The sequence below is a fragment of the Leiobunum rupestre genome, chromosome 7, assembly GCF_980474605.1.
Source record: "Leiobunum rupestre chromosome 7, qqLeiRupe1.1.hap1, whole genome shotgun sequence".
NCBI lineage: Eukaryota > Metazoa > Arthropoda > Arachnida > Opiliones > Sclerosomatidae > Leiobunum > Leiobunum rupestre.
Window position 1 is genome coordinate 47,142,566 of NC_143390.1, and position 27,131 is coordinate 47,169,696.

General features: G+C 35.2%; 1 protein-coding gene across 6 annotated transcripts in view; it reads left to right on the forward strand.

Moving 5' to 3' along the window:
• Positions 1-27,131, forward strand: part of Reph (Regulator of eph expression) — a 236,407-nt gene that overhangs the window by 105,144 nt on the left and 104,132 nt on the right. For 3 of the 6 annotated variants that reach the window (XM_090153127.1, XM_090153128.1, XM_090153129.1), the window contains exon 2: positions 17,799-17,868. The exons of 2 other annotated variants lie outside the window; for them this stretch is intronic. In XM_090153127.1, coding sequence (XP_090009253.1) covers positions 17,799-17,868 — 70 coding nt within the window. Of the gene's footprint in view, positions 1-3,544; positions 3,580-17,798; positions 17,869-27,131 lie in introns of those variants that run through there. One more of the 6 variants, XM_090153130.1, reaches the window with a different exon arrangement.

Genomic DNA, 27,131 nt, shown 5'->3' on the forward strand with positions numbered 1-27,131 from the left:
GTAACCTTAAATATTAACCTAATCGCTTAATGGTAACCTTAAATATAAACCTAATCGCTTAATGGAAACCTTAAATATCAACCTAATCGGTTAATGGTAACATTAAATATCAATCTAATCGCTCAATGGAAACCTTAAATATCAACCTAATCGCTCAATGGAAACTTTACATATCAACCTAATCGCTCAATGGTAACCTTAAATATCAACCTAATATCTCCCATGGTAATATTAAATATCAACCTAATCGCTTAATGGTAACGTTAGATACCAACCTAATCGTTGAACCACTGGATAGCAGCAGTCGAACATAGGATGTCGGTAGAATGTACAGGAGATGGATTTTAAAATCACATCCCTAAATCGCCACTACTCTCACAGAAGTTAACGGTAATGGTGGGGCCCAAACGTAGCTTTGGGCGACGAACCATTTAACCTACATAAACACGGTGTTAAATGGTTCGCGGAACTAGTGAAATATCCGCTTTCTGTGTCAAAACGCCTTTCCTGGTGTGATATGAATACAATAATAACTTAATAAGGCAAACTGCCGCCGTTGGTGGCTTGAGACAGATGGCCCACGGATTCGAACAAGAGCTTTTATGTTGAAAAGTTTAGTTATTCTGTACAGTTAGATTTGAGCGTGTTGACCGAGTTACCGTACCGGTACTGTAGTATATAATGTAGAACGCTATAGTTTGAACTGCCATCTGCTTACCGGCGTTTATTACAACCTGGTTTTACACTAGACGAAATTTTTGCCCAACACGTGTCGCAATTGGATAAATAATTCCCACCCTCGCCGATGCCGTTATTCGCCATGTTTTGAAGAATGGATTGTTTTTATTACCAAGGCTTAGCTTCAAATACATAAATCTCATTATTTTCGCACACATTATTTGTATTTCGCTAAACTGAGTCGTAATATTTTGCGCATCTTTATTACGATAAATTGTCATGATTTTTCGTAGTAGAACCGTCTTGCTAAAGTACTCGTTTAAAAATGGTCTAAAATTCAGAGGAAAAAAGACAGGGAATTTTATTAAGGTTGAAAATGGAAAATGTTTACTGAAATAGAAGTTAAAAATTTCCATATTTTGGTTTAAAGAACAGTTAGGAAAATTAACTGAAAATGGCCAGGAAAACCCTACGAAAAATCAGGGAATTTTAATCCGAAAAACTGTGGTAACCCTGGTAGTAGTTTTTGGTTAAAGAATTAGTTCGCTCAAAATCTCAGCAACGTTTTGGTATTGCCAGTTTCGCTTCGAAATCTGCGTTTACCAACAAAGTAGGTCAAAAATGTAGTACCTCGCAAATAAGCTTATCCACCCATTGGCACCGAACGAAATGTACAACGTGGCTTTTAACGACGTGGAAAACTCTTCTCCGAGATTCGTTCCCTGAGCGTCGGCTGCCCTGCCATCCATTCTCCCATTAAACTTTCCATTTTATCAGATAGGCGCTCCCCTCCACTCTCTTTTTGATAACTTCTCTGCCGCGGCGTATAGAAGGCAAACGGCCTTTCATTACTGCGAATCGAGTCCGTTGTTTTTGAAAAAGGAAGGCCAACTTTTCTAATGGCCGAATCCCCCCCCCCTTATCCCCCTCCCCCCCTTGGTAATAGTACCGCGGCCCGGGCTAAAAGCGAGAGAGGCTAACGTTTTGGCAGAGTGGTGCCGGTGTGGAGGAGAGCCGTTTTTGGCGTTGAATGCGCTAAAGGGTAATTAGTACTCGTTCCGTTTCCCATTTCTGCGCCACCCCCCACCCTCCCCCACGTGCGCGCGCGCGCCTGGCCTTACACCTTTCCTCGGACCTTGATTAAAGAGTTAGGAACCCGGCTCGAAATGTTTCCCGTACGCCTCCCGCTTTTGCGTCGTGAATGCCTAATTAGGCGAATGGTCTCGCCGATTAGCTCGGTACGGAAAAGTTTTATTTTCCGGATTTATCGCTTGATTATATGAAATATGTTATTATAATAACGCCTCGCGTATAAGGTCAATCCACTGTACCACGCGATCTGGTGGTGTGTGTGTGTGTTATAAATACTTTTAATAGTTGTCCGGCAAACCGATTCAACTAGTAGTCAGGTTGCGTTTGTCGTCAATTTATGAAAACGTTGCGATATTACCATAGGCCCCAGTGGTCCTATAATTCCTATAAATTCCTATATTTTAAATAATGTCCTACAACATCCTATATTTTTAGCAAAATCCCCAAAAATTGAAACGTTGCGATATTACCCCGGCCCCTAGTGGTCCTTTAATTCCTATACAATCCTATATTTTCACAAATGTTCTACAACCTCCTATATTTTTTAGCAAAATCCCCAAAAATGAAAACGTTACGATATTACCAGGGCCCCCACGGGTCGTATAATTCCTATAAGATCCTATATTTTCAAAAATGTCCTACAACATCCTACGTTTTTAGCAAAATCCCCAAGTCCTATAAAATCCTATAATTTTGATATTTGGCCCGTTTCAAATCCCGCCACACAGTTAAAATGCTAGATTTAGCTATAGGATAAATTCCTATACAAAGTCATTCTAGTCTATACTTTTGTTATTGTTAACAACTTAACATGGCTATTATTAACATAGTATATTTTTTGTGAGAAATTGCTTTTAAAAATATTTTCTATTTTTAAGTGAAAATCAAAGATTTATTTCACTAAATATAGATTTTGTTTTTAATTGCTTAAAGTTAGTAAATGAAATGGCAAATATAGTCCTATAAAACCCGATAACTTTAAAAAATAATCCTATAAAGTCCTATATTTTTAGAAATATAATCCTATTTTTCCTATAAAAGTTTCAAGATTTGAGTGGAGGTCTTGGTTCTGTAATAATGAGGCTAAGCCACCGCCAGAAAACGTGTCAGAACTTGCAAGGTTGTAAATTGAACGTAAATACACGTCTACACGTTAAACGACGTTTTTTTCATCAGTTCTTAGATACATCCTATAATAATATTTATGGTTTTAAAATATTACGTACTGAAATAAATATTTATTTAAAAAAATCTATTCAATTAAAAGCGACTGTCGGATAAGAGGGCATTAATTTTAACACCGTTATTAATATTATCTTTAAATTAAACAGCGTTTGGTGGGGAAGTCGGCGACGAGGGGGTACTTTATAGTATCAATTAAAAATCCGGCGATGCTTTGGAAAGGGAGCTTAATTTATCTCCAAAATTTGAACTCTAGGCTCCCCTTGGCGGGGGGTGGCGTAGATATATTTACATTCAGCGTGATTTAAAGCTGGAATTATTTCGCAATAGTAATCCTTTGACAGCCACGGGTAACACGATATACAGTGAAATAAATCACGATTTCGAGGTGATCCTATGCTGGGTTTGGCGCGTATAATTTTCCGCTTTGCTAGTTTCTTCCTTAATTTATGCCAGTTTTAACGCTAATACATAGGGGAAATCTCGGCCGAGAGATGGCGTTTTAAGCAGATCCCCCCGCACGTTTCGCCTTGACAAGGCTGGCCTTATACTCGGGAACCGGTCTTCGAGAACAGATTGCCTCAACCCAGGACTTAAACGGATAGTCTACTTAAGGGCAGGATTAAGGTAAAGTTTGTCTCTTTTATTACTCGAAGCCACTATCCGCTTATTATTCGCCAGAGTTAAACCTTTCTGACGCTGCGTTTGAAAAATGAAACTCGATTGTTCGCTTCTCGACGTTTCGTTAATTTCTACATTTATTATTTAAATTCGATTTCCAGTTTAAGTCGAAATGACTTCCTCCTGGGGTACGAAATAATAAAACTTTCAAACCTTATTTAAACCACAGACCACCTACCCCAAGAAGAACTCGCATCAACCGCGTAAAAAAGTTGTCTCCAAAGTGATGCTATTTTTTTTTACTTAAATCAGAAAATAGCGCATGAAAATTCTTTATTTAACGAAATAAAAATGAAGTCGTTCGTGAGCCAGCTTCAACAATAGAGTATTTTCACCTATGGCTGCCATTTTGTACGGGTTTTTTTTTTCTCTATGCGAAAAAGCATGGATGACGTCGTGTCACGTGAGACTGAAATCACTGAATACATTTATTATGTTCGCGCGTACTCTTATTTTTACCTTTAAAACTGCCTCTACTGGCCGTGAGATGGCGCGCTTTTTAAAAAGCCGCATCACATTCGAGATAAAAAGAAATGGAAATTACTACCAGCTATACATGTCCCTCTTGGGGTAGGTGGTCTGTATTTAAACGCGTTTATGTTGATAGGAATCACCTCACCCTTTCGGTAAATTCGTAATTCAACGGTGAGTCGCTTTTTAAGTTATTTAAACGCCGTTTAGTAGTTTCTCAATTTCGCTGGTTTTTTTATCGCTTTTGAGGAGTTGTTAGGACGAAATTTGAATTTTATTTTTACGTACAAGAAAAAGGTTTTATCCCTTAAATTACCCGAGATTAAATTGGATGAAACGTTAATGCGGTATAAACACGGGTATTCCCAACCGTAAGTTTAATTATTCTTTTATTATAACCTTTGTATAAACAACACTCTAGTCACTCTACCGAGCGTATAGTGGAACTCGCGAACCGTTCATTTAACATAATTTCAAACCATGTAGTGAAACAAACGCGTGTATACAAATATAATCATATATTTAGGAACTTAATCGTATTTTCATGACATTAACTAGGTGGAAATAAAATATACCGTTAGTAGCAAGTAATCATGAAACATGGAGAAAGATTGTAAGGAGTCGTAATTATCCGCAGGAAATTTTTCGTATTTTTCTGAAACAAATTTAAAAACAATTTCATTCCATGATTGGTCTAATATTGTTTACAAATTTAAATAAAGCGGCATTTTCGCCTCATTTTTTTTCGAATCTAAAAGTAAAACTAAACCTCTAGACTAGTTTAAACTGATTAACAATGTAACACTATAAATGTTTTGTAGTATGTTTACTGTTATTAGACATTTTATATCGATAAAAGTTTTAAAAAAAATTAAAAACCCTTAAAAAGCAATTCAATTTTTTATTTTTCCGCAATTCGGAAATTTTCTGGAGGTTTTTCCGGAAAATTAACAACACTAGCTAATTGTAATGGGTCACCGTTATTGCAGCGAGTGAAGTCGGGCTTACGAGCGGTGTTTATACCCTTTTTTCAGCGTCGGTTTTCTATCTACCGTTGTGTGTAATATTATTTAACAACACTACTCCTTATATTTTCCTCCATGCATTAACTCATTGTGACTGGTCAAAATGGCGGCGCGCGAAACCAAAGTATATATATATACATACATACATATATATATATATATATATATATATATATATATATATATATATATTGTAGGTCCTTTTTGAAACCCAATTATTATTCCAAACATTTCGTCTACGTTAAACCTAATGGCTTTTAGAATTTGGCGTCAACACCATTAGGCTTTTGTTAGAAGCTAAAAGGTACAAGATGGGCGGGGGAAGGGGGTTCTGTTAGCATTTTGTAATGGTTGACAAGAAAATTGGCTTGATATCTCTGGGGTCTAAAGTGGTCGAGAATGCCAATATCGATCTTCCCTTAAATTAGTTTAATGTGTTTTTTTGCGTAGTAATGATCAACCTACCATCCGGTGCAATGTCCTGTCCAATTCGGGTTCGCTTCGGCGCACTGGACGGCGGCTGACCCTTGATACGGTTCTTCTAAATTACATTTTCCATCGGTGTACTCTATGTTCGAGATCATTTGTTTCGTTTCTATAAATAAAATATACTAGGATTTTCTACAGGTATAATTTTATAATAAGGTTTTTTTTATTGCTAATTCACGTTATTTTGCTACTCTTCTCTCAGTTAAATAATGGTGTTCGCCTGGCCAACCACAATTTATATAATTACTTATTTCAAAAGTCGCTCGAGGATTTAGGCCTAAGGTGGTGCCTTGGGTATTAACCTAGCTGATTATTATTGATTTTATTAGATTTCTTATAAAAAATACGAAAGTAAAATATTATAGTTAATTCTTTTTTTAGACTTGAAATTCGTCATTTGGGGTATTTCCATCATAATTAATATACAAAATTTCCAATGAAAATTAGTCAAATTAAGTTATCAACCGTACATCAGGGCCCCCAAAGGTCGTATTATTTCTATAAAATCCAATATTTAAAAAAATATCTTATAACATCCTATATTTTTAGCAAAATCCTCAATTAGTACTATAAAATCCTATAATTTTGATATATTTTGCCCATTTTAAATCCCGCCACTCAGTTAAATTGTTAGGTTATAGGATAAATTCTTATACAAAGTCATTCTAATCTAGAGGTCGGCAGTCGATTAATTTTTATCAATGAATAAAATAAGCTCGGCTATATTCAAATAATATTTATTTAAATAACCAATAGTTGAATAAAACTTGTAAAATGTTTAAGTAATCGAAAGTGAATAAGCCTATTATTTAAATTAAACAAACAATTATTTAAATAAATACCATTTTAATTCAAACAAATGCTTGGTTGCGTAAAAAACATAATTAAATAAGTTAAAATGATATTCTTTTTACCAACGTTTTTTAAATAAATCGGAAAATTTGTGGATAATGAATAAACAATTCCGAACACTATTCTTATCTATAATTTTGTTCTTGTTAACTTGGTATATTTTTGTGATAAAATGGTTAAATAGTTTCTATTTTTTAAGTGAAAATCAAAGATTTATTTCACTAAATATGGATTTGTTTTTAAATGCATAAAGTAACAAGTTAATAAATGAAATTGCAAATAAAGTCCTATAAAATTCGATAATTTTGAAAAGAAAAATAGTCCTTTACTCGTATAGTCCTATATGTTTAGAAATATAATCCTATTTTTCCTATAAAAAATGATTGGGGCCTTGCTATGGTCCCCCTGAATATTAAAATTCGGTTATTATTTATTTTCCAAATAAATCTATTTCGTTTTTGAGCTTTTCTGTGGTCACCCTAAATGAATTAAAATTATATTTAAACCTAACTCGTGTTTTAGCGTTGAAGCTAGTTTTAGTTGCACGTTAAACCGGTAAAGATTTTTTCAAGTTTCCTATAAAGTCCTATATTTTTAGAAATATAATTCAATTTTTCCTATAAAAAATTTTAAGAGTGCTTTGCCGTTCTTGTGTAATACCGCTTCAAATAGCGAATAAATAAAGAACTATTAAGGATGGTCTTCGGTGGTAGATGGACATAACTTCTTCCAATTTGGGGCGGTTGGAAAGTAGAAGAGCAGTCGTGAAGAGCTTGACTCAGTCCTCGTAAATCCTTTCGATTTGCATAATAATCGGTGAACTCCGGAACTACGCTGAAGGACTTTCATGGTGGGGCCAAGTTAATGAAATTTTTCAAACAATGGCTAATTTTAACTTGCTCCGCAACCCCACCCTCTCCTCCTACTTCGTGCTCGGAGGCTCCTTGGACTCTACCCTTCTTTTAAATAAAGCCCTTAACAATTTGCCCAATGGCCAAATGTAGTCCGGCGCTTTAAATTAGGCTTTTATTTCCTATACAATCATCCTATTGTATCCTATTAGTTCTTGAATAATTTCTTATGTTTGAGTTAGAATCGGTTAGAATATATTTCCGACATAGTTGGTGACCGAAAAACATATGTTGAATAGAATATAGAAATAACAAATGAACAAAAAAATTAATTTAGCTTCGAAACAAAATTAAGAAATTAACATTTACTTTTGTGATATCGGGTACAATAAAGCCCATAAATTTATATATTTATCAAATTTTAGTCTTATATTGTCCTAAATATTTTTTTATCCTGTTTATCCCATAAATTGACATATATAATCCCATATTTTGAGAAATATAATCCCATAAATTGATCAAAATAATCCTATAAATTGACCAATATTATCCCATAAATTGACCAATATTATCCCATAGATTGACCAATATTATCCCATAGATTGACCAATATTATCCCATAGATTGACCAATATTATCCCATAAATTGACCAATATTATCCCATAGATTGACCAATATTATCCCATAAATTGACCAATATTATCCCATAGATTGACCAATATTATCCCATAAATTGACCAATATTATCCCATAGATTGACCAATATTATCCCATAGATTGACCAATATTATCCCATAGATTGACCAATATTATCCCATAGATTGACCAATATTATCCCATAAATTGACCAATATTATCCCATAAATTGACCAATATTATCCCATAGATTGACCAATATTATCCCATAAATTGACCAATATTATCCCATAGATTGACCAATATTATCCCATAAATTGACCAATATTATCCCATAAATTGACCAATATTATCCCATAAATTGACCAATATTATCCCATAAATTGACCAATATTTTCCCATAAATTGACCAATATTATCCCATAGATTGACCGATATTATCCCATAGATTGACCGGTATTATCCCATAGATTGACCGGTATTATCCCATAGATTGACCAATATTATCCCATAAATTGACCAATATTATCCCATAAATTGACCAATATTATCCCATAAATTGACCAATATTATCCCATAAATTGACAAATATTATCCCATAAATTGACAAATATTATCCCATAAATTGTTCAATATTATCCCATAAATTGTTCAATATTATCCCATAAATTGACCAATATTATCCCATAAATTGACCGATATTATCCCATAGATTGACCGATATTATCCCATAAATTGACCAATATTATCCCATAAATTGTCCAATATTATCCCATAAATTGACCAATATTATCCCATAAATTGACCAATATTATCCCATAAATTGACCAATATTTTCCCATAAATTGACCAATATTATCCCATAAATTGACCAATATTATCCCATAAATTGTCCAATATTATCCCATAAATTGTCCAATATTATCCCATAAATTGACCAATATTATCCCATAAATTAGCCAATATAATCCTTTATATTGACATAAATTATTTTTTATTTAAGGAATTTAAAATTTTGGCTAGGTTCCCTGGGCTTACAAATAAAATAAAACCTTTATTTAAGAAAAATGTTAAAAATGAAAATTTGGAATTTCGGAATTCAAAGTACTCAATATTATAAGTCACGCGTCCCGATAAATGGCACTGCGCCTATTTAAAAATGAAAATTCTCTCCAATAACGGTCGTGCGTGCTTGCCATCTTAGGCTGCCAGATCTGGCTATAAGCCGGGAGAAAAGACCCTATGCAAACTTGAAGACGAGTCCTATACTTTACTATATTATAATACGATCTTTTCTAAATTTGAAAGAAAAAAAATCCTATCCAACATAAGAATCAATTTGCATTATCTTACCCTCTTCTAATGTCTTTTTGTAATTCCATATTAGCCTATTCCAATACGTAGTTACTCTTGGGCTGAGAGTCAATTAAAGGCCGTGGTTTAGCATATCCACTTGGTCATGGCGACAGCCGCCAACGGGGAGCCATCCTCAGATTCATAGCTGAACTAAACTTTTACTATTTTATTTAATATACAGTCGTTTGCTTAATATCTATTTCTGCAAAGAATTTAGAGATGGCAGCACTTTTATTATAAAATTTCGCTTGCTATGACGGGTATTTACAGTATAGGTTGAATCTCTAGTATATTTTTTTTACCATAACGTTCTCCAAACCCAGAATTTTGATAATAATGATTGTAAATTTCGGTAGATTTTTAAACCGAAGCAGGTCTATGGTGAATTCAAAATTGTACAGTTAAAGCTTTTAAATTCTTTACACATTTTTTTTTAAATTGAGTGTAATAACAAATAACTCTTCATTACTGTACACAGGGTTGCCACGTTAACTGGAAAACCTTGAATTCCTGGAAAAGTCATTTAATTTGAATATGGGTGTAAAAATCAGGGAAAAGTCGAGGAATTTTAAAAATTAGTCTAAAAATCAGAGAAAAGTCAGGGAATTTTAAAAATTAGTCTAAAAATCAGAGAAAAGTCAGGGAATTTTAAAAATTAGTCTAAAAATCAGAGAAAAGTCAGGGAATTTTAAAAATTAGTCTAAAAATCAGAGAAAAGTCAGGGAATTTTAAAAATTAGTCTAAAAATCAGAGAAAAGTCAGGGAATTTTAAAAATTAGTCTAAAAATCAGAGAAAAGTCAGGGAATTTTAAAAATTAGTCTAAAAATCAGAGAAAAGTCGAGGAATTTTAAAAATTAGTCTAAAAATCAGTGAAAAGTCAGGGAATTTTAAAAATTAGTCTATAAATTACGATTGCTAATAGGAAACATTTTCTAAAATATAGGTTAAAAATACAAATTCTTGGCACAAAATAAGTCAGGGAAAACCTGGAAAAGTAAGGGAATTTGATTGTGAAAAAACTGTGGCAACCCTGTGTACAGAACTCTATTTTACAATATAGTGAGGTTAAGCTAACAACATAATGAACAGAGTCGTGTAAACTTCTACATTGCTTCGCGATGTTATCAAAGCCACGTTGAAATTTTTATTAATTCCTCTATTTGGATTTGCTTAACTTCGATAACATTGGTGCACACAATTTCGAAGGTTTTAAATGACCTAACGGTATATTTCTATGTAACTCTAGTTACAGGAAGTTAAATGAATAAAATTCAAGGCAGGTTTTTCGCTTCCCGTCACGGGTTTTGGTCGTTTTAATCAATACAAACTAGTGTAGTTAATCTAAGTGTGTTTATTGTTACGAGCACAATAATTTATTTGAATATACTCATTGCGTTTCCAACCAAGCGCTGCTTATAAATTATATTTATAAATTGATAATTTTTTAAGGTCAGTCTTGTCGCTTACGTAAACGCGTTTTTATCCGCGTTTTTATCGTCATGTGGTAGACCCTTGTAAGCTTTTTTAAGAAATTCGATACCAGCTACGATAGACATTTTTTTTTCACGTCTGTAGATTTCAGAATCTTGGTGTCGTGTTTCATCTTAATTATATAGTAGTTAATTTAAACGGCTGTAATAAAATTCAAGGATATTGTCTCTATTAATAGTGTAACGATACTTCACTTTGATCTTAGCCCAAAAAGAACCACCTTATTATCATATTTCCATAAATTTTATACGCATTTATTTGGTACAAAATGAAATATTTGACAGCTTATTTTACACTCAAAACATATATTTATTTTTTCAAAAAGTATTTTACAGAATTAAAATAAAATTTATACAACAATTAAAAGCTATATATCAATTAGTGCTCGGCATTCGATTAATTTTTACCGATGAATAAGATAAGCTCGGCGATATTTAAAATAATATTTATTTAAATAACCAATAGTTGAATAGAAATTGTAAAATGTTTAAATAATCGAAAGTGAATAAGCCTATTATTTAAATAAAACAAACAATTATTTAAATAAATACCACTTTTATTGAAATAAATGCTTGGTTGCATAAAAAACATAATTAAATAAGTTAAAATGATATTCTTTTTACCAACGTTTTTTAAATAAATCGGAAAATTTGTGGATAATGAATAAACAATTCCGAGAACTAATATCAATTGATGCCTTCATGAAATTTTAAACTTTTTAAAGAAATCTAACTTGATTTATCTTTTATAAATTAACAATAATAATAATCAGCTAGGCTAATACCCAAGGCACCACCTTAGGCCAAGTCATCAAGCGACCTTTAAAGCCATTAAATCAGGTGGCCGGGTTACAATGCGTAGGAGGGTGGTGGCAAGCCCTTAATTCCACACGAGCCAACAGCTCCCTACACTAACTATTACCGTTAACCTGAACAACTTTTTATGGAAGGGGAAACCGAAGAGCACGGGGGAAAAAATCTTTAATCAGTGGGGGAGAGAACTTGCAAAATCAACGCAAATATTACATTTAAAATATTGCGATATTTTGAAATATACTGTATTAACGTGGTTTAGCTTAGCTATATAGGAAAATCTACTTATGCCTGGGGTTTTACCAGAAGTAAATGAATCGAAGTTATCAGACTGCTATACTCCCCATGTTGGAGGCGTCTTAAAATTTTGATACCAATATATTGCGATTGAAATGGAGTTCAATATATATATGTATATATATTTATAGATATCGCGAGAGAGAGCGCGAGAGTATTTTGGGCAATCTATAATTTACATATCGGCTTTCCGCTTTTGAAATTTTAAAGGCTTTTACATTAATTGAATCTACCGTCCAGTTCACTCCGCCAGTTTCGGAATGTATAGGTAATCTAAAAACTCTAACGCTCGCGCTAATGCCCGGCATTCGCGGCTTCCTCAACCCGAAGTTAGAAGATCCGCTTATGTAGAAATTGTATTACAGTGGGCGTTTTAACGCCGAATCTAATCAAGTTGGATTCGCTATAAAGGCCGACAAGTTGCGCCCCGATCTTAACAATCTCTTGACGCTTGAATATCAATTTAATTTGAACGGATAAACGCGAGATCTATTGGAGTGAGGTTCGATTCCTGCTGGCGTCTTTGATGGCCCTAGCGACACACCGTCTTAGAAGACGCGGGAAAAGTTACGTTCTTAAATTAATTGGAGCCGTAAATATTCGCTAATTATCGAAGACTCGGGCCACCGTGTTTGGTGATTCTCGGTTTATCTCCGTCGGGACAACGGTGTTCTACAGGGATCCGTGCAGCGCGGCCGTTGAAGAATGGCCCTGATTTACAAGAATGCCCGCTTGTCCAAGTTTCATTAATATTAACGGCCCCAAAAATAGGTTCCTCTGACCGCTTTGGGCTTTGAGTTTCATATTTCATATCTCTTAGGTATAAACCAGCTTTTGTTTTAGCTGCATCGATCTTGTCAAACCCGTAGAAAAATTATCTGTAGAAATGCAATTGATATTCTGTAGAAATATTACTCAAATATTTTAAAGAATCTTTAGAAAATTGGGCAATTTTTCTTAAACTATTGGTAAAACAGATATCATTTTTTCTAAAACTATTGTTAAAACCGATTTTGGGGTGTTTTCTACAGAAATGTTTAGAAAATTGGGTGAAAAGGTGAACATTCTATACTTTTTCTATAGAAATGTAATCCAAATCCTATAGAAAAATTAACCCGAAGTCTATTAGGGTCTATAAAAATGAGGGCTTTTTCTATATCTATTGAAAAAGTATAGAAATTTCTAGGTCTTTTTAATAGTAATGTGATAAAAAAATTTATAGAAACGTTACCCGACGTTTTATAGAATGTATATAATTTTGGGTAATATTTCTATAACCATTGAAAATAGAAGAAACTTCTATTCTGTAGAAATATTTATATAGCACTCTATTATAGACTTTAAAAATTTGTCTATCAAAACCTGCGTAATTTTTGTAGAAAATTCTAGAAATTTAAGTTATTTTTCATTACTTTTTACGTTACTATTTATTGTGCCTTTGACCCGTACTTGTAAAGATTGTACTGTTAATAAAAAACGTGATGTCATATTAAAATATTTTAATCTTGTTAAAAAACAGCTCCGTGAAACAACCTTTTTCATAAATCTGATATTTCTTTATCCAGCAATATTTTCATACGCCAAATTTCGTAATTTCGTCCTTGGATATTTCAATTTCCAGCTAAGCTTTGGGCTTTCAATAATATTTTTTCTCTCGCCCATTGACACGTTGCTAATTTGAATGTATATTGCAACTGAGTTTGGGTTCGAATCTATTCCAACGGCGATTGGCCTTCTAATTCCCAATTAACGATTCTGTCTAACTGTTAAGTTGTTGTTGGATTAGTCGAGAGGAGACAAGACAGACAAGCGAAGAGATCTGAGAATTTATCTTATTATTTCCAGTTTTTCTTCGTTTTCCGCTCACGTACCACCAATTTTATCCTTTCAACATTTTTGCCTCTTTCATTTCTGCCATAGGTAATCACTTAATTTAGTTTTTTGGGAAACCTGAAATTTTATTTATACTCGTGGTGTAGGTTTTAGGTTTTCCTAAGCAAAGAACTTTTAAAAAATCTCATTTGAATATTTCGAAAACGTTATTACTTATTTAATTCTGTGTTTAAATTTATAATAACGCTTTTTTGTAGTGTACGTTTTGTGTCATATATTTCGACTGTAAATATCTGGCGGAAAATATTTCGACTGCAAATATCTGGCGGAAAATATTTCGACTGTAAATACCTGGCGGAAAATATTTCGACTGTAAATACCGGGCGGAAAATATTTCGGTTGTAAATATCTGACCGTAAATACCTTGCTGAAAATATTTCGGTTGTAAATATCTGACCGTAAATACCTTGCTGAAAATATTTCGGTTGTAAATATCTGACCGTAAAGACCTTGCTGAAAATATTTCGGCTGTAAATATCTGGCCGTAAGCACCTTGCATAAAATATTTCGGCCGTAAATACCGGGCGGAAAATATTTCGGCTGTAAATATCTGACCGTAAATACCTTGCTGAAAATATTTCGGTTGTAAATATCTGACCGTAAAGACCTGGCTGAAAATATTTCGGCCGTAAATACCGGGCGGAAAATATTTCGGTTGTAAATATCTGACCGTAAATACCTTGCTGAAAATATTTCGGTTGTAAATATCTGACCGTAAAGACCTTGCTGAAAATATTTCGGCTGTAAATATCTGGCCGTAAGCACCTTGCATAAAATATTTCGGCCGTAAATACCGGGCGGAAAATATTTCGGCTGTAAATATCTGGCCGTAAAATATTTCTTCTGTAAATATCTGGCCGTAAATATCTTGCGTAAACTATTTCGGCGGTAAATATCGTACGGAAAAATATCCTCGGTAAATAACTTGCGGAAAATATCGTACGGAAAAATATAATCGGTAAATACCTTGCGGAAAATATTTCGGCGGTAAATATCTACATAAAGTAACCCATTTAATTGATTTAAAAAGGAAATAAGATATGTGCGCTCTTATCGGAGCCAAGGCTTAATTTCGACACTGAATTTATCGTAAATCTCGCCCGTAACGCCCACTCGTTTCTATAGGAATCATCGCTGAGACATTCCTAGTTTATACGTATATAATTTCCTGGAAATACTTCGGTATATATTGCTAGAAGTTGTAAATTAATCAAGAACGGCTCTGCCGCATTTTCCGGACTGCTGATCTTAATAAGTGTAATGCGCTTGTTACTAACGCCATCTGTCGTGTTATTTTAATTTAGCGACACGTAAAATCCAATTACTCTGATAACTTTGACGGGGATAAGATATACGTTTTTAATTTTGAATTATGCACTAGGCTAAAACAGCATAAAGTAATGAAATTTGACGAATATTGCAAGCGTGTTCCGGATCTTATCTCGGAATGTTTGCTGAAGCCTTATTTTTTACGCGCAAGAATCCGTTGGAAAAATTTAGAAACAGTCCGCCCCCGCCAACAAATTTCTTTTATTATTTCTAGACGTTTTTCTTGATTCTTTGGGGTTTTGGCGGAAAGCGGGCATTCTCGAAATAGCGTCTTTATTGGAATTTTCTTTTTCGCCGGTAGATGGCGTGATTTCGTGTTAGATATCCGTATGTAGTTTTAAATGTATTTAAACTTTTGACTGCGAAATGGAGCTTTCTCCGGGTACTTTTCCGTTTTGCTGTTTCCACCGCGCCGATCAAAATCATCAGAAATTGCCTTTCTTTGGCCAATATTCAGCTAAGCGAGAATACATCAAAGGAACTATGTTCAGAATTCTCCTTACTTACGTTTTAGTTTCCGGCTACTCGTGCCATTGGTTTTATGTTAAGCTGGACGCTTGATTTAGAGAATATGAGGTGGAATATGAAATGCCTAACAGTGGAAAATAAATTAGAAAAATTGGCCTTTATGATTTTTGTTTATTTCAATCGGATTTCTATTTAATTTCTATAGATATTGGGAGTCATTTTTCTATAGATAATGTGGACTTTTTGTTCCAATTTGGGTCACTTTTCTATAGATATTGTGGACTTTTTGTTCCAATTTGGGTCACTTTTCTATAGATATTGTGGACTTTTTGTTCCAATTTGGGTCACCTTTCTATAGATATTGTGGACTTTTTGTTCCAATTTTGGTCACTTTTCTATAGACATTTGATCCAATTTCCATAGACATTTGATCCAATTTCTATAGACATTTTATTCAATTTCTATAGACATTTTATTCAATTTCTATAGACATTTGATTCAATTTCTACAGTCATTTTATTCAATTTCTATAGACATTTTATCCAATTTCTATAGACATTTGATTCAATTTCTACAGACAGTTGATCCAATTTCCATAGACATTTGATTCAATTTCTATAGACATTTGATCCAATTTCTATTGATATTTTATCCAACTTCTATATTTCCCAATTTGCACTAAAATTTAGGCTAACTCCGAGTATCAGCACTGCTTAAGATTATATACCTTTGGTCACACTTCAATTATCCCCCGCATACAAACAACCGTATATTATAATGTACGTCGAAAAGCCATTTGAGGGAGATGCGAACTGAGCGTCTTCCTACGGGACGCGAGGAGGAGGTCAGGGAGAAGTGGTCCGTTATGTCGGTCATTTTTCTGGACTTTGCGATAGTTGAAATTGTTGTTAGTCATGTGGGCTCTTTCTATTAAGGCTATCTTTATTTTTGTGTAACGGGCTGTTGACTTCCCGTGATGGATCGGCCGACGATGGAGAGAGCAGCCAGAGAAAAGTATCGCGCAAACCGTTTGCCCCGCGAGCGAGGAGCCCATTAGATCGTGCACCACTCTCCCACTCTCCCACTCTCTCACTCTCTCTCCTCGTTCACTCTTACGTCTGCCTTCCCCCCTTTTGGACCACCCCTCAATCCCCCCCCCCCCCCCTATTTGGAGCGAAGCTATTTTTCGAGATTGAAAAAGGGGCACACATTTGGCGGGGGACAAAAATGGTAAAAGCGTAAATTCTCGAAATTTTGTGGGGGGTTTTATTTTTTTTGGCTCTGGTACTTTAATTTTTTATTTTTCAAGTGTTATTTTTTTTTAACTCTCCGCAGTTTTAAAAGATAATTTGGTTCGGAAATAAATTATTTTTAATCAGAGAACCGAGCGCCCAAAAACCGTTCTTTCATTTGTGTCATTAATTAGAATTCCAACTAAGCGAAATAATATTTTTTTGTTTCGCGTTGTAATTATAAGCGAGGCTAGAAAAGACCACCCGTTTTTACCCCTTGATACAAAGGACCTCTTTATGCACGCGCTCTTTTTCGTCAGAAACGGGGTGCTTTGATAGATATTGTATTCGACTAAAACGAAACGGGATATGTTTTCTGACGAAATTTTATATTTGCGTTCTTTCGTATTCATTTTTCTTAAATTCGTTAATTTTTTTGCTTTTGATATCGGATTTACGCTTCGAAACTCATCGGTTAAACCCTGCTGGCTGGCTGGTACAAAGAAATGGGCCCGTTATGTGTTCTAACGAAATTGTATAATTTGCCAGTTTCAATAATGTAAAAGTATTTTCAAATACCACAGGTATAGCCAACTTCAATTGTTTTGAAACGCGCTTTTATTTTATCGCAATTGGCCAAGATGGTACTTTTGCGCGAGACTAATTTTAAGAACGCGCTGCCTTATTCAGTAGAAATTTGAAACCGATAGATGGCGGTAATGTTATTGAAACTGGCAAATTACGTGCTTGGGTTTTAAATTTTTATTTAAATTCTTTCCCTTTTTTTGTTTTATTGTTTTTTTTGTTTTTACTTTTGATATCGGATTAACACTCCAAAACTTATAGATTTTACCATATTGGCTGGCTGGTTGTCGCGTTTCTACTTTTTATTTTGTAATGTTATAAGCGATTTCAAAATGTTGAGCTTTGTTGAGCTTATTCTTGCGCTTTTGATTTGCAGGCTAATGACGATCATGACTCGGGTACTGAATCGGATGACGAAAGTGCAAACATTGAAGAACTACAAAAATGTGAGTGTGACGTTTATAAGCGAATGCAGTCTCTCAGTATTTTTTATACACCTTTAGAAAAAGTTAACGCGCAATGTCGAACTGAAGTTTGGAAAGGCTGACTGGGCACGCGAACCTGATAATGTTTTCAAAACCCAAACCGAGTTTTTTTAGAACCTTGGATAAAATTGCCCAATGTTTGGTTTATAAACATCACGTTTAAATTATATTTCAGTGTTCTCTGTATAAGAACGCGAACGACATTTTCCAATACATTTAGAAATTAAAATATTACGCACGTATCTGGCCAAGTTTGTGGCATGAGGCGCAATTTTCGGTTTCCTTCAATATTTACCCAGCGCGAAGCTACGTTTCGAGAATGCCAAAAACGCAATTAAAGGAAATTTCGCCTAGCGGAATAACGCCATTATAGGAATTTGCAAACAGTCGGGCAGTTTCTCTGTAGTATTTACTATACGATTTGATTCCATTGTCGACTACAATAGCAACCAAAGCGTTACCCTAACAACGGCGTATAGACTTAAGAGAGCTTCGCTTTCGTAGTCGTGATGTTAGGCCTTGGACAAATAAACTACTGGACCCGAATCTAGATTGCGCGCTTTTGGTCCCTTAAAGCAGCGGCACCTGTAGCGCCACGGTGTCCGATATTGGAAACATTTACCCGCAAATATTAACAGGGAAATGAGCTAATTCAAAAATAATCTTAAAATGTCAGTGAAAGGTTAGGGAATTTTACGAATTTATAAAAAGTCGGATAATTTTAAGAATTTATAAAAAGTCGGAGAATTTTACCAATTTATAAAAAGTCGGAGAATTTTAAGAATTTATAAAAAGTCGGAGAATTGTACGAATTTATAAAAAGTCAGAATTTTACGAATTTATAAAAAGTCAGAATTTTACGAATTTATAAAAAGTCGGAGAATTGTACGAATTTATAAAAAGTCAGAATTGTACGAATTTATAAAAAGTCAGAATTTTACAAATTTATAAAAAGTCGGAGAATTGGACGAATTTATAAAAAGTCGAAGAATTTTTCAAAAGTCGGAGAATTTTAAGAATTTTTCAAACGTTAGGGAAGATTTGGTAGGTAATTTTACTATAGTTCTGAGACAAGCATTTTATTTTAATACTAAATTATAAGTTGAATCCAATTTATTAACGTCTGATAAAAGTAAAATATATTTTACTTTGGAAAATGGCAAAATTTAAAATAGATATATCTTTCAAAATATTTTTGGTAACATGCTGAAGTATCGCTCGTTTACTATTATCCTTAGCCTGTTTTTAGACCCTAACATGAGAGGGGCTAACCACTCTTAGAAAGTCTGTACACCGGATTACGCTTAGATTAGCACTGCCAAAGGCAGGGTCTTCAAAGATTACGCGTAATCCCATTAGTACAGTCAAAGGTACGGCTCTGTACACCGATTACGCGGAGTAATCAGCCCCTCGCTAACATGTTTCGTTATTTTCAGGCTTAAATAGTTTATGAAATCTCTCGATAAATGACGAATTAAGTGCCGGTACGCACCGCGAGGGGGCGTCTTCTCGCTCTTTCCCGAGCGCGGATTTTAACGGTTTAATTTAAATTGGTCTTGTCAGCTCGCGCTTTCCGCGAAATATTAGTGGGAATGATTACGAATGAAAAATGAAAATGGCCGCAGTTGGCGGAAAAGGGAAGAAAGATGATGGATAACTCGACAGTTGTTGCGGTTATTAGCCCGCCGACCGACGAAGCTCCGGAACCTGACCGCCGCGCCTTCCAAAAACGCAGACCGATACGCGGTTACGAAGTTTCATCCGACTTCCATTTTTCTGGGGCAAGCCTACTCCCCGAGAATGCTAAGGAATTAGAGTAGACTGAATAAATATATATACATATACAGGGCGTTTCAAAAGTTACGCCAAAATTTGAAGGAGTTGTAGGGGGTGAGTTGAAAGGTGTATGCCTGTTTTTTACCCATTTTCCTACGATGAGTTAAAAAAACGCCAGAGAGCTTCAAAGTGTGGCCTACTAGGCCCTGGAAGTAGGTTGCAATTAGCGCAAAACCAAGCAGCAGGGACTTTAAATACTGTTTAAGTTTACTTTTTTACGCTGGTTACTTCGATTTGTTTAAGTCCTTTTTTACCTATCACACGAACCCAAACCTTAATGTTCGCGTTTCCCTGCTGCTTGGTTTGCCGCTTTTTGCAGCCTACTTGCAGGGGCTAGTACGCCACACTTTGAAGCTCTCTGGCGCTCTTTTAACTCATCGAAGGAAAATGGGAAAAAACAGACATACTTCTCAACTCACCCCCTACAACTCCTTAAAATTCTGCCATAACGTTTTGAAACACACTGTATATTATGTATATAATATATATATAATATGTGTGTGTGTGCGCGCGGGAAAAGCCAACCCCCCAATTCGCCGAAAAGTCGCGTGTTTTAACGAAGAGTGGATTTTGGCAATTTTTCCCCATCTCCGGCAAACGTGGCCGGTGCAAAGGCTTAAATTATTCAATACTCGACCCACTTAACTTTACTATTAAAACTTTTGGTCTTTCGTTGGAAAGGCAATTTTATTTTTGCTCCCTCTACCGCCGAAGTTTGTTTTTTGGCGCTGGCCGTTAATTAGGATCTCGATGACTTAGGCCTAGGGTGGTGCCTTGGGTATTAGCCTAGCTGATTATTATTTATTTATTATTATTAAGTGCAACGATATATTTCAATTGTTATTTTTACCATTGGTTTCCCTTTGAACTTCAAAAACTGGGACTTCGAAATTTATTTATTTTTTCTAGTTTTAATCTTTTAGCACTCTTTGGAAAATTCTAAAGTTTCGGTTAAAACCTTTGATCTGTTTTTGGCAGGAACGAGTTCGCCGAAACATGGAATTGGATAATATTTTTAGAAGTAAAATGAAATTAAATACTGATAATATAATCTTTTGAATAGCTTCGCGTGGTTGCGCACAGTACATGGAAAAGTCAGGGTATTTGAATATGAGATTAAAAGTTAAAATGTCTAGAAATTTTTAGAATTAGTTGAAAAGTCAATGAGTTTCAAGAACTGGTAAAAATATCAGGGAAAATCAGTTAATATTAACAACTAGTAAATATGTCAGGAAAAAGTCAGTTAATTTCAAGAAATAGTAAAAATGCCAGGGAAAAGTGTGTGAATTTCAAGAACTAAACTAGTAAAAATGTCACGGAAAAGTCAGTTAATTTCAAGAACTAGACTAGTAAAAATGTCATTGAAAAGTCAGTTAATTTCAACAAGTAGTAAAAATGTCAGTGAATTTCAACAAATAGTAAAAATGTCAGTGACTTTCAAGAACAAGTAAAAGTATCAGGGACAAGTTAGTTAATTTCAAGAACTAGTAAAAATGTCAGGGGAAAAGTCAGTTCATTTCAAGAACTAGTAAAAATGTCAGAAAAAAAGTCAGTTAATTTCAGCAGTTAGAAAAAATGTTCAGTGTATTTCAAAAACTAGTAAAAATGTAAAGAAAAAGTCAATTAATTTAAAAAACTAAGAAAAATGTCAAGAAGGTCGTAAATTTTAAACTAGGTAGTTGAAACACGGGAGATTGAGAATGTAAAATTTCAAAATGTATACATAAAGTTTTTTTAAATTTGATCCGAATGCAGAAGTTGCGACGCCACGACTCGTGACAAATTATATCATTTCCTGCGAACGAGAGTTTAATATAGATGCTTGATAATATGAAAGTAAAAAGGATTGTCAATAATGGAAAGAGAGGGCGCTAGGCATACATTATTAAGCTGTATACAATCTCTCTCCGTGTCTCTCTGTTCCACGGAAATTAGTTTCGGAGAGCAGCCCTATTTCGTGTCGCGAATAAAAATCAATTCGTTCCTTTGGCCTGTGTTGCGCCTTCCGTCCGGTTTCGGAGCGCCATTGTTGGGGTCGATCGCGCGCTTTACTCGGTTTTCGCGCTCGCTACAAGCGGGTCATCAAACCTCCAAATCTACTTGACACTGGGCTAATATTACGTCGTTTGATAACCAAAACCACGTCATTATTAAACGGGTTAAGCCAACGCCCGAACACTTGTACGGGTAACTTGTAGGAGGTACAGGCTGTACGCCACAAAGCTACTTGTTAAGCCAACGCATGAGCACTTGTACGGGTAACTTGTAAGAGGTACAGGCTGTACGCCACAAAGCTACTTGTTAAGCCAACGCACGAGCACTTGTACGGGTAACTTGTAGGAGGTACAGGCTGTACGCCACAAAGCTACTTGTTAAGCCAACGCATGAGCACTTGTACGGGTAACTTGTAGGAGGTACAGGCTGTACGCCACAAAGCTACTTGTTAAGCCAACGCATGAGCACTTGTACGGGTAACTTGTAGGAGGTACAGGCTGTACGCCACAAAGCTACTTGTTAAGCCAACGCATGAGCACTTGTACGGGTAACTTGTAGGAGGTACAGGCTGTACGCCACAAAGCTACTTGTTAAGCCAACGCATGAGCACTTGTACGGGTAACTTGTAGGAGGTACAGGCTGTGCGCCACAAAGTTACGTGTTTGTACTCAACAAAGCTACGTGTTAAGCTAACGCACGAGCACTTGTAGGAGGTACAGGCTGCACCCAACAAAGCGACGTTTACGCTTCTACAAGTTCCCCGTACACGTTTTCGGGCGCTGCCTTAACTTTTTGCTGTAAAAGGGTAGCACTTAGACTCGTGGCAAGAGGAGTAGGGTTCGATCCCAGCTTGTGGCACTGGGTGTAAAACTAGAAGCAAATACTTCCGCGTTGAGTTTGCAAGTTCTCCTGGTTTTTCTCCGAGTTCTTCGAGGTTAACGGTAATAGTGAGTGTAGGGAGCTGTTGGCTCGTACAGCACCACCCTCATACGAATTGTACCCAGGCCACCTGATTTAAAGGCATTAAAAGTCTCTAGCTGACTTGGGCATAAGGTGGTGCCTAATTGGGTATTAGCCTAGCTGATTGTTATTGTTATCTTATAAACGATAAATCAAGTTAGATTTCTTTAAAAACGTAGAAATTTTATGAAGGCATCAATTGATATATAGCTTAGGCCTAAGGTGGTGCCTTGGGTATTAGCCTAGCTGATATTATTATTAACCCTTTGTGAAACTGTAGTTAAGAAAATTAGGAACAATGAATTGGTGTATTTAGGCAAAGATATTAGTGGCGATATCTAAGTTTTACGAAAACAGCTATTTTTTAATGCAATTTCTAGTTTCTGATATTAGCTGAGACATCCAGGGCCCTGATTCTAAAAATTTAGGAAAAATAAAATGCTACATTGGGGCTCGTTTAGCAAGCTTTCCCATTTCTCTATAAGAGTATATTTATAACTGAGTATATTCTACAGTAACTACTTGAATGTAACGGTCTTTACCTTTATTTTGATTCTTCATTTGAAAACTTTGGAAAATGTCTCGTTTATATGCGCGTACTTAATAAATAATAGTGTTTTATCGGTGTCACGTTTTAGCTTAGTTCTGAGTTTGAATTTAAAGTTTTCGAGCGTTGCTGGTTTGTTTGTGTTAAATCGATTCGTGGGCGGTTCAGTCTGGAAAGTTATTTTATTTACTATCTAGTATCTCTCCAGTCTGGCATTTATTATCCATGGTGCGTCGTAGCGAATAATTAGCCACGACAAACCGAACTACGTTTACGAAAATGACTCGAACAAATGTCAAAATTTCGATCCAACTGGAATCCAGACGTATCCAATTTGATACCAATTTTGTTTGGATCAAATAATTTTGATCAAATTGGAATAAAGTTGAATTTTGTACCTTGTAATTGTATATTAGACCAACAAATATCACATTTTGTATTAGATCTTCCCAGTTTTGGATATATCAAATTTGATACGCCATTTAGATATTAAAAAATTTAAATATTTCGACTATAAGACCTTTTCGATTAATATTATATTATTCGACGAATATTTGATAAGGTAGTATTGGTTTTCGATTAGAAAAAATTTGGGTATTCGATATTCGTCTTGATAGGCTAAAAGTGCTATTCACCCAGCCTTACCTATAAGTTATTTATCGATCTATAATTACGAACACCTCTTATAGACCTATTATTCGATGAATATTCGGGTATATTATTCGATGAATATTCGGGTATATTATTCGAGAAATATTCGGGCATATTATTCGACGAATATTCGGTCCTATTATTCGACAAATATTCGATAAGGTAGTATTGGCATTCGATTAAATTTTTTTTGAGTATTCGATATTCGTCTTGATAGGCTAAAAGTGCTATTCGCTCAGCCTTAACTATAAGTTGTTTATCGATCTGTAATTACAAACACCTCTTTATATGGCCTCTAAACAGGGTCGCGGGGTGATTGTCGGCTTTATAAGAGGCGAGTAAAAAAGAGAGAATCAAATAAATAAAAGTTCTTACTCTGTGTGTGGGACGGCGCAATCCGCAGTCAACATAGTCCCGGTTATCGAGAACAAATAAGTCACTATTGGAAATTCCAGGCGATGGTGTCGCGCCTTTTTTAGATGCCTTCGAAAGCCCCCTTTTTTGGCCGCCGCCACATGGATGCCGCCCGACTTATACTTTGCTAAAGGGACCAAGTTCAGTTGACACCGTTGGCAAAGAGGGAGATTATATAGTGGGCTTCGTCGCACGCTGTTCCAGGAATATATTGCCCACTATCTAGTAGGACTGTAGGTTAAACTTAAAAGCGTAATTTCAGAATTAAATTAAAATTACGAATATGATTAATATTAAATCGCTTCTTCGTTTCGCTTCGTCGCTGGCTGTTCTAGGGATATGGAGCCCTTTATCTATGGAGACTGGAGCTTAAAAACGCAATTTTTAAATTAAATTAATATTAAATAGAAATAAAAATTACGAATTGAACTAATATTAAATCGGTTCGTCGTTTCGTTTCGTCGCTGTCTGTTCTAGGAATATAGAGCCCTCAATCTTGGGGTTTAAACTTCCACAAGGTTGCCACAGTACCTGAAAAACATGGTCAAGTCAGGGAATTTGAAAATGTTTTTAAAAGTCAAGAAAAAATTAGGGAATTTTAATTTTAACCTAGTTAAAAGGGTAGTTTTTAAATAAAATCGATTTTAAATTGATAAAATTATTATTAAAATGATTTAAGCGCCGGAGTGTATATTGCCCTTTGGCCAACTCGTTTTATTTCTCTTCGATTTTCGCTCTCTATTTCCTGTCGGTCGGTGTAGCTCTTTCATTGGGAAAGAAAAACTAATCGCCCTTCGAATTTGTGAAACAACTTTAGTAGCACGTGCGCGAATCGATACCGGCGACAGTCCATTCGTCATTCAATCATTTCCTCGAGCGCCGACGCCGCGGAGACACCGTCCCTCCCCCTGTCGGCCTCGCCCCGAAGCACCCGGCCGACGTTCGAAAGCACCCCGAAGCCACGCTTCGCCTTCGAACCGCTTAGCGATTGACAGCGTTCCGGAGTATAGTTGTTGAAAAGAACTCTCCAACACGGACATACCAATAGGTTTCTCTCCCACTCCGCCCCTACCACCGCCGCTTCTCCTTTTAGCTTCTTTCTTCGAAGGTAACCTAGTCACCCTGGGCTCATCACTCTTTCCGATCAGGGGGCGTGGTGGGCGAGCGCCCTAGCTGGAACCTTCATCCCCCTTGGTTTCCCCTCCCCCCAATAGTTCCTAATCTGTGACGAGAAGAATCAGCATATACCTTCTTTTGGTCGGGTTTCCCGTTCAAGAACGCGAGAACTCCAGCGAAATCGAGGATCGGAGCCGGCCTTTTATGAGAGAAAGAGTTCCATTTCATATCATCCATCTTTTTCGCCTTTTCTGAGCCTTCTTTGACTGTGGCGTATTCGTAAATAGCTGCTCTTATTATTATTATGTTGGTCATCTTACTTCGCTAATTCTGGTTCATTGTCCAGATGGACTTTGTTCTAAGCGTTTCTTGTTTCTGTTAGCTTAGTAGCTAATTAGGAAGAAAATTACCTCTCCTCAATAAAGTTTTGCTACCCGTAAAAGTCTTAGGTCTATCCTACTTAAGTCGTTTTTGGCTCCGTTAATTAGTTCCATACCGATAGTTCTTTCTAACCAAAATAAAATTGGAAACGTTAGTGTTGTTAAATTTCCGGAAAAATAAAATGCGGAGAATTTTCCAGAAAGTTTTCGGCAAATTTTAAAAATAAAAAATTTAAACATTAATTACTTTTTAAGTAAAAAACGGTAACTGTCATGGCGGCCAGTGTTAACACTACAACTGTGACGTTAGCAGTTTTCGGATCGTATCAGACGAAGCACTATAGCAGCTAGTGACGTAGAAAACATTTACACGTGACCTCCAGTATTTTATAGAAACACCTATTAATATTAAATTCAATTTTTTAGGTTAATTTATACTTTTTTTATCAAAGTTAATGAATTAAATTAAACATCGTCTAATGGCCTTGAAAATTTCTAAAAATTGTCACGAAATTTTAATTTTTAACACGGTTGCCAGGGAAATCACGGTTGAAATATAATATGTCGTAGAAAGATTATGGAATTTCATAAATTTCTAAACAGTTCGACAATTAAATTTTATCTTGAAATTATTTAATACAAGCAATAACGCTTCAAAACAAAATAAGCATTTATTAAACTGAAACTTATAGGATTTAGCAATAAATTTAAAGGAAAATATAGGATTCTTTTTAAAATATAGGAATTACAGGATCGCTAACATAGTTAATTAATAAATTTAAGTATGTCATTTTTGACTCTACCAATGATTTTTATTAATGATAGTCTGTTTCAAAATTAACCGCTGAATCCATCATACGGCTAAGGACTGGCAACTATTCTTTGGAACTGTCAAAAGTATGCCAGGCTTTTTAACGGATCAACCAAGGCTTATTTATAATTAGAAATTGAAAAATAACGCTTAATTTGGCAAAATTGTGATTAATTATTGAATCAAAACTTAAAATTTTTTGTTAATAAACTAACCTGACAATAATAATAATTCAATTCAAACTTGGGTTTATTCTGAATAAAAACATGTTAGTAGTAACACTTTTAAAATTTATTATTAATCATACTAATTTAATAATCCCAAGGCACCACCTTAGGCCTAAGCTATATATCAATTGATGCCTTCACAAAATTTCTACGTTTTTAAAGAAATCTAACTTGATTTATCGTTTATAAGATAACAATAGCAATCAGCTAGGCTAATACCCAACTAGGCACCAAGGAACGAACCACCTTAGGCCTAAGTCATCAAGCGACTTTTAAAGCTATTAATT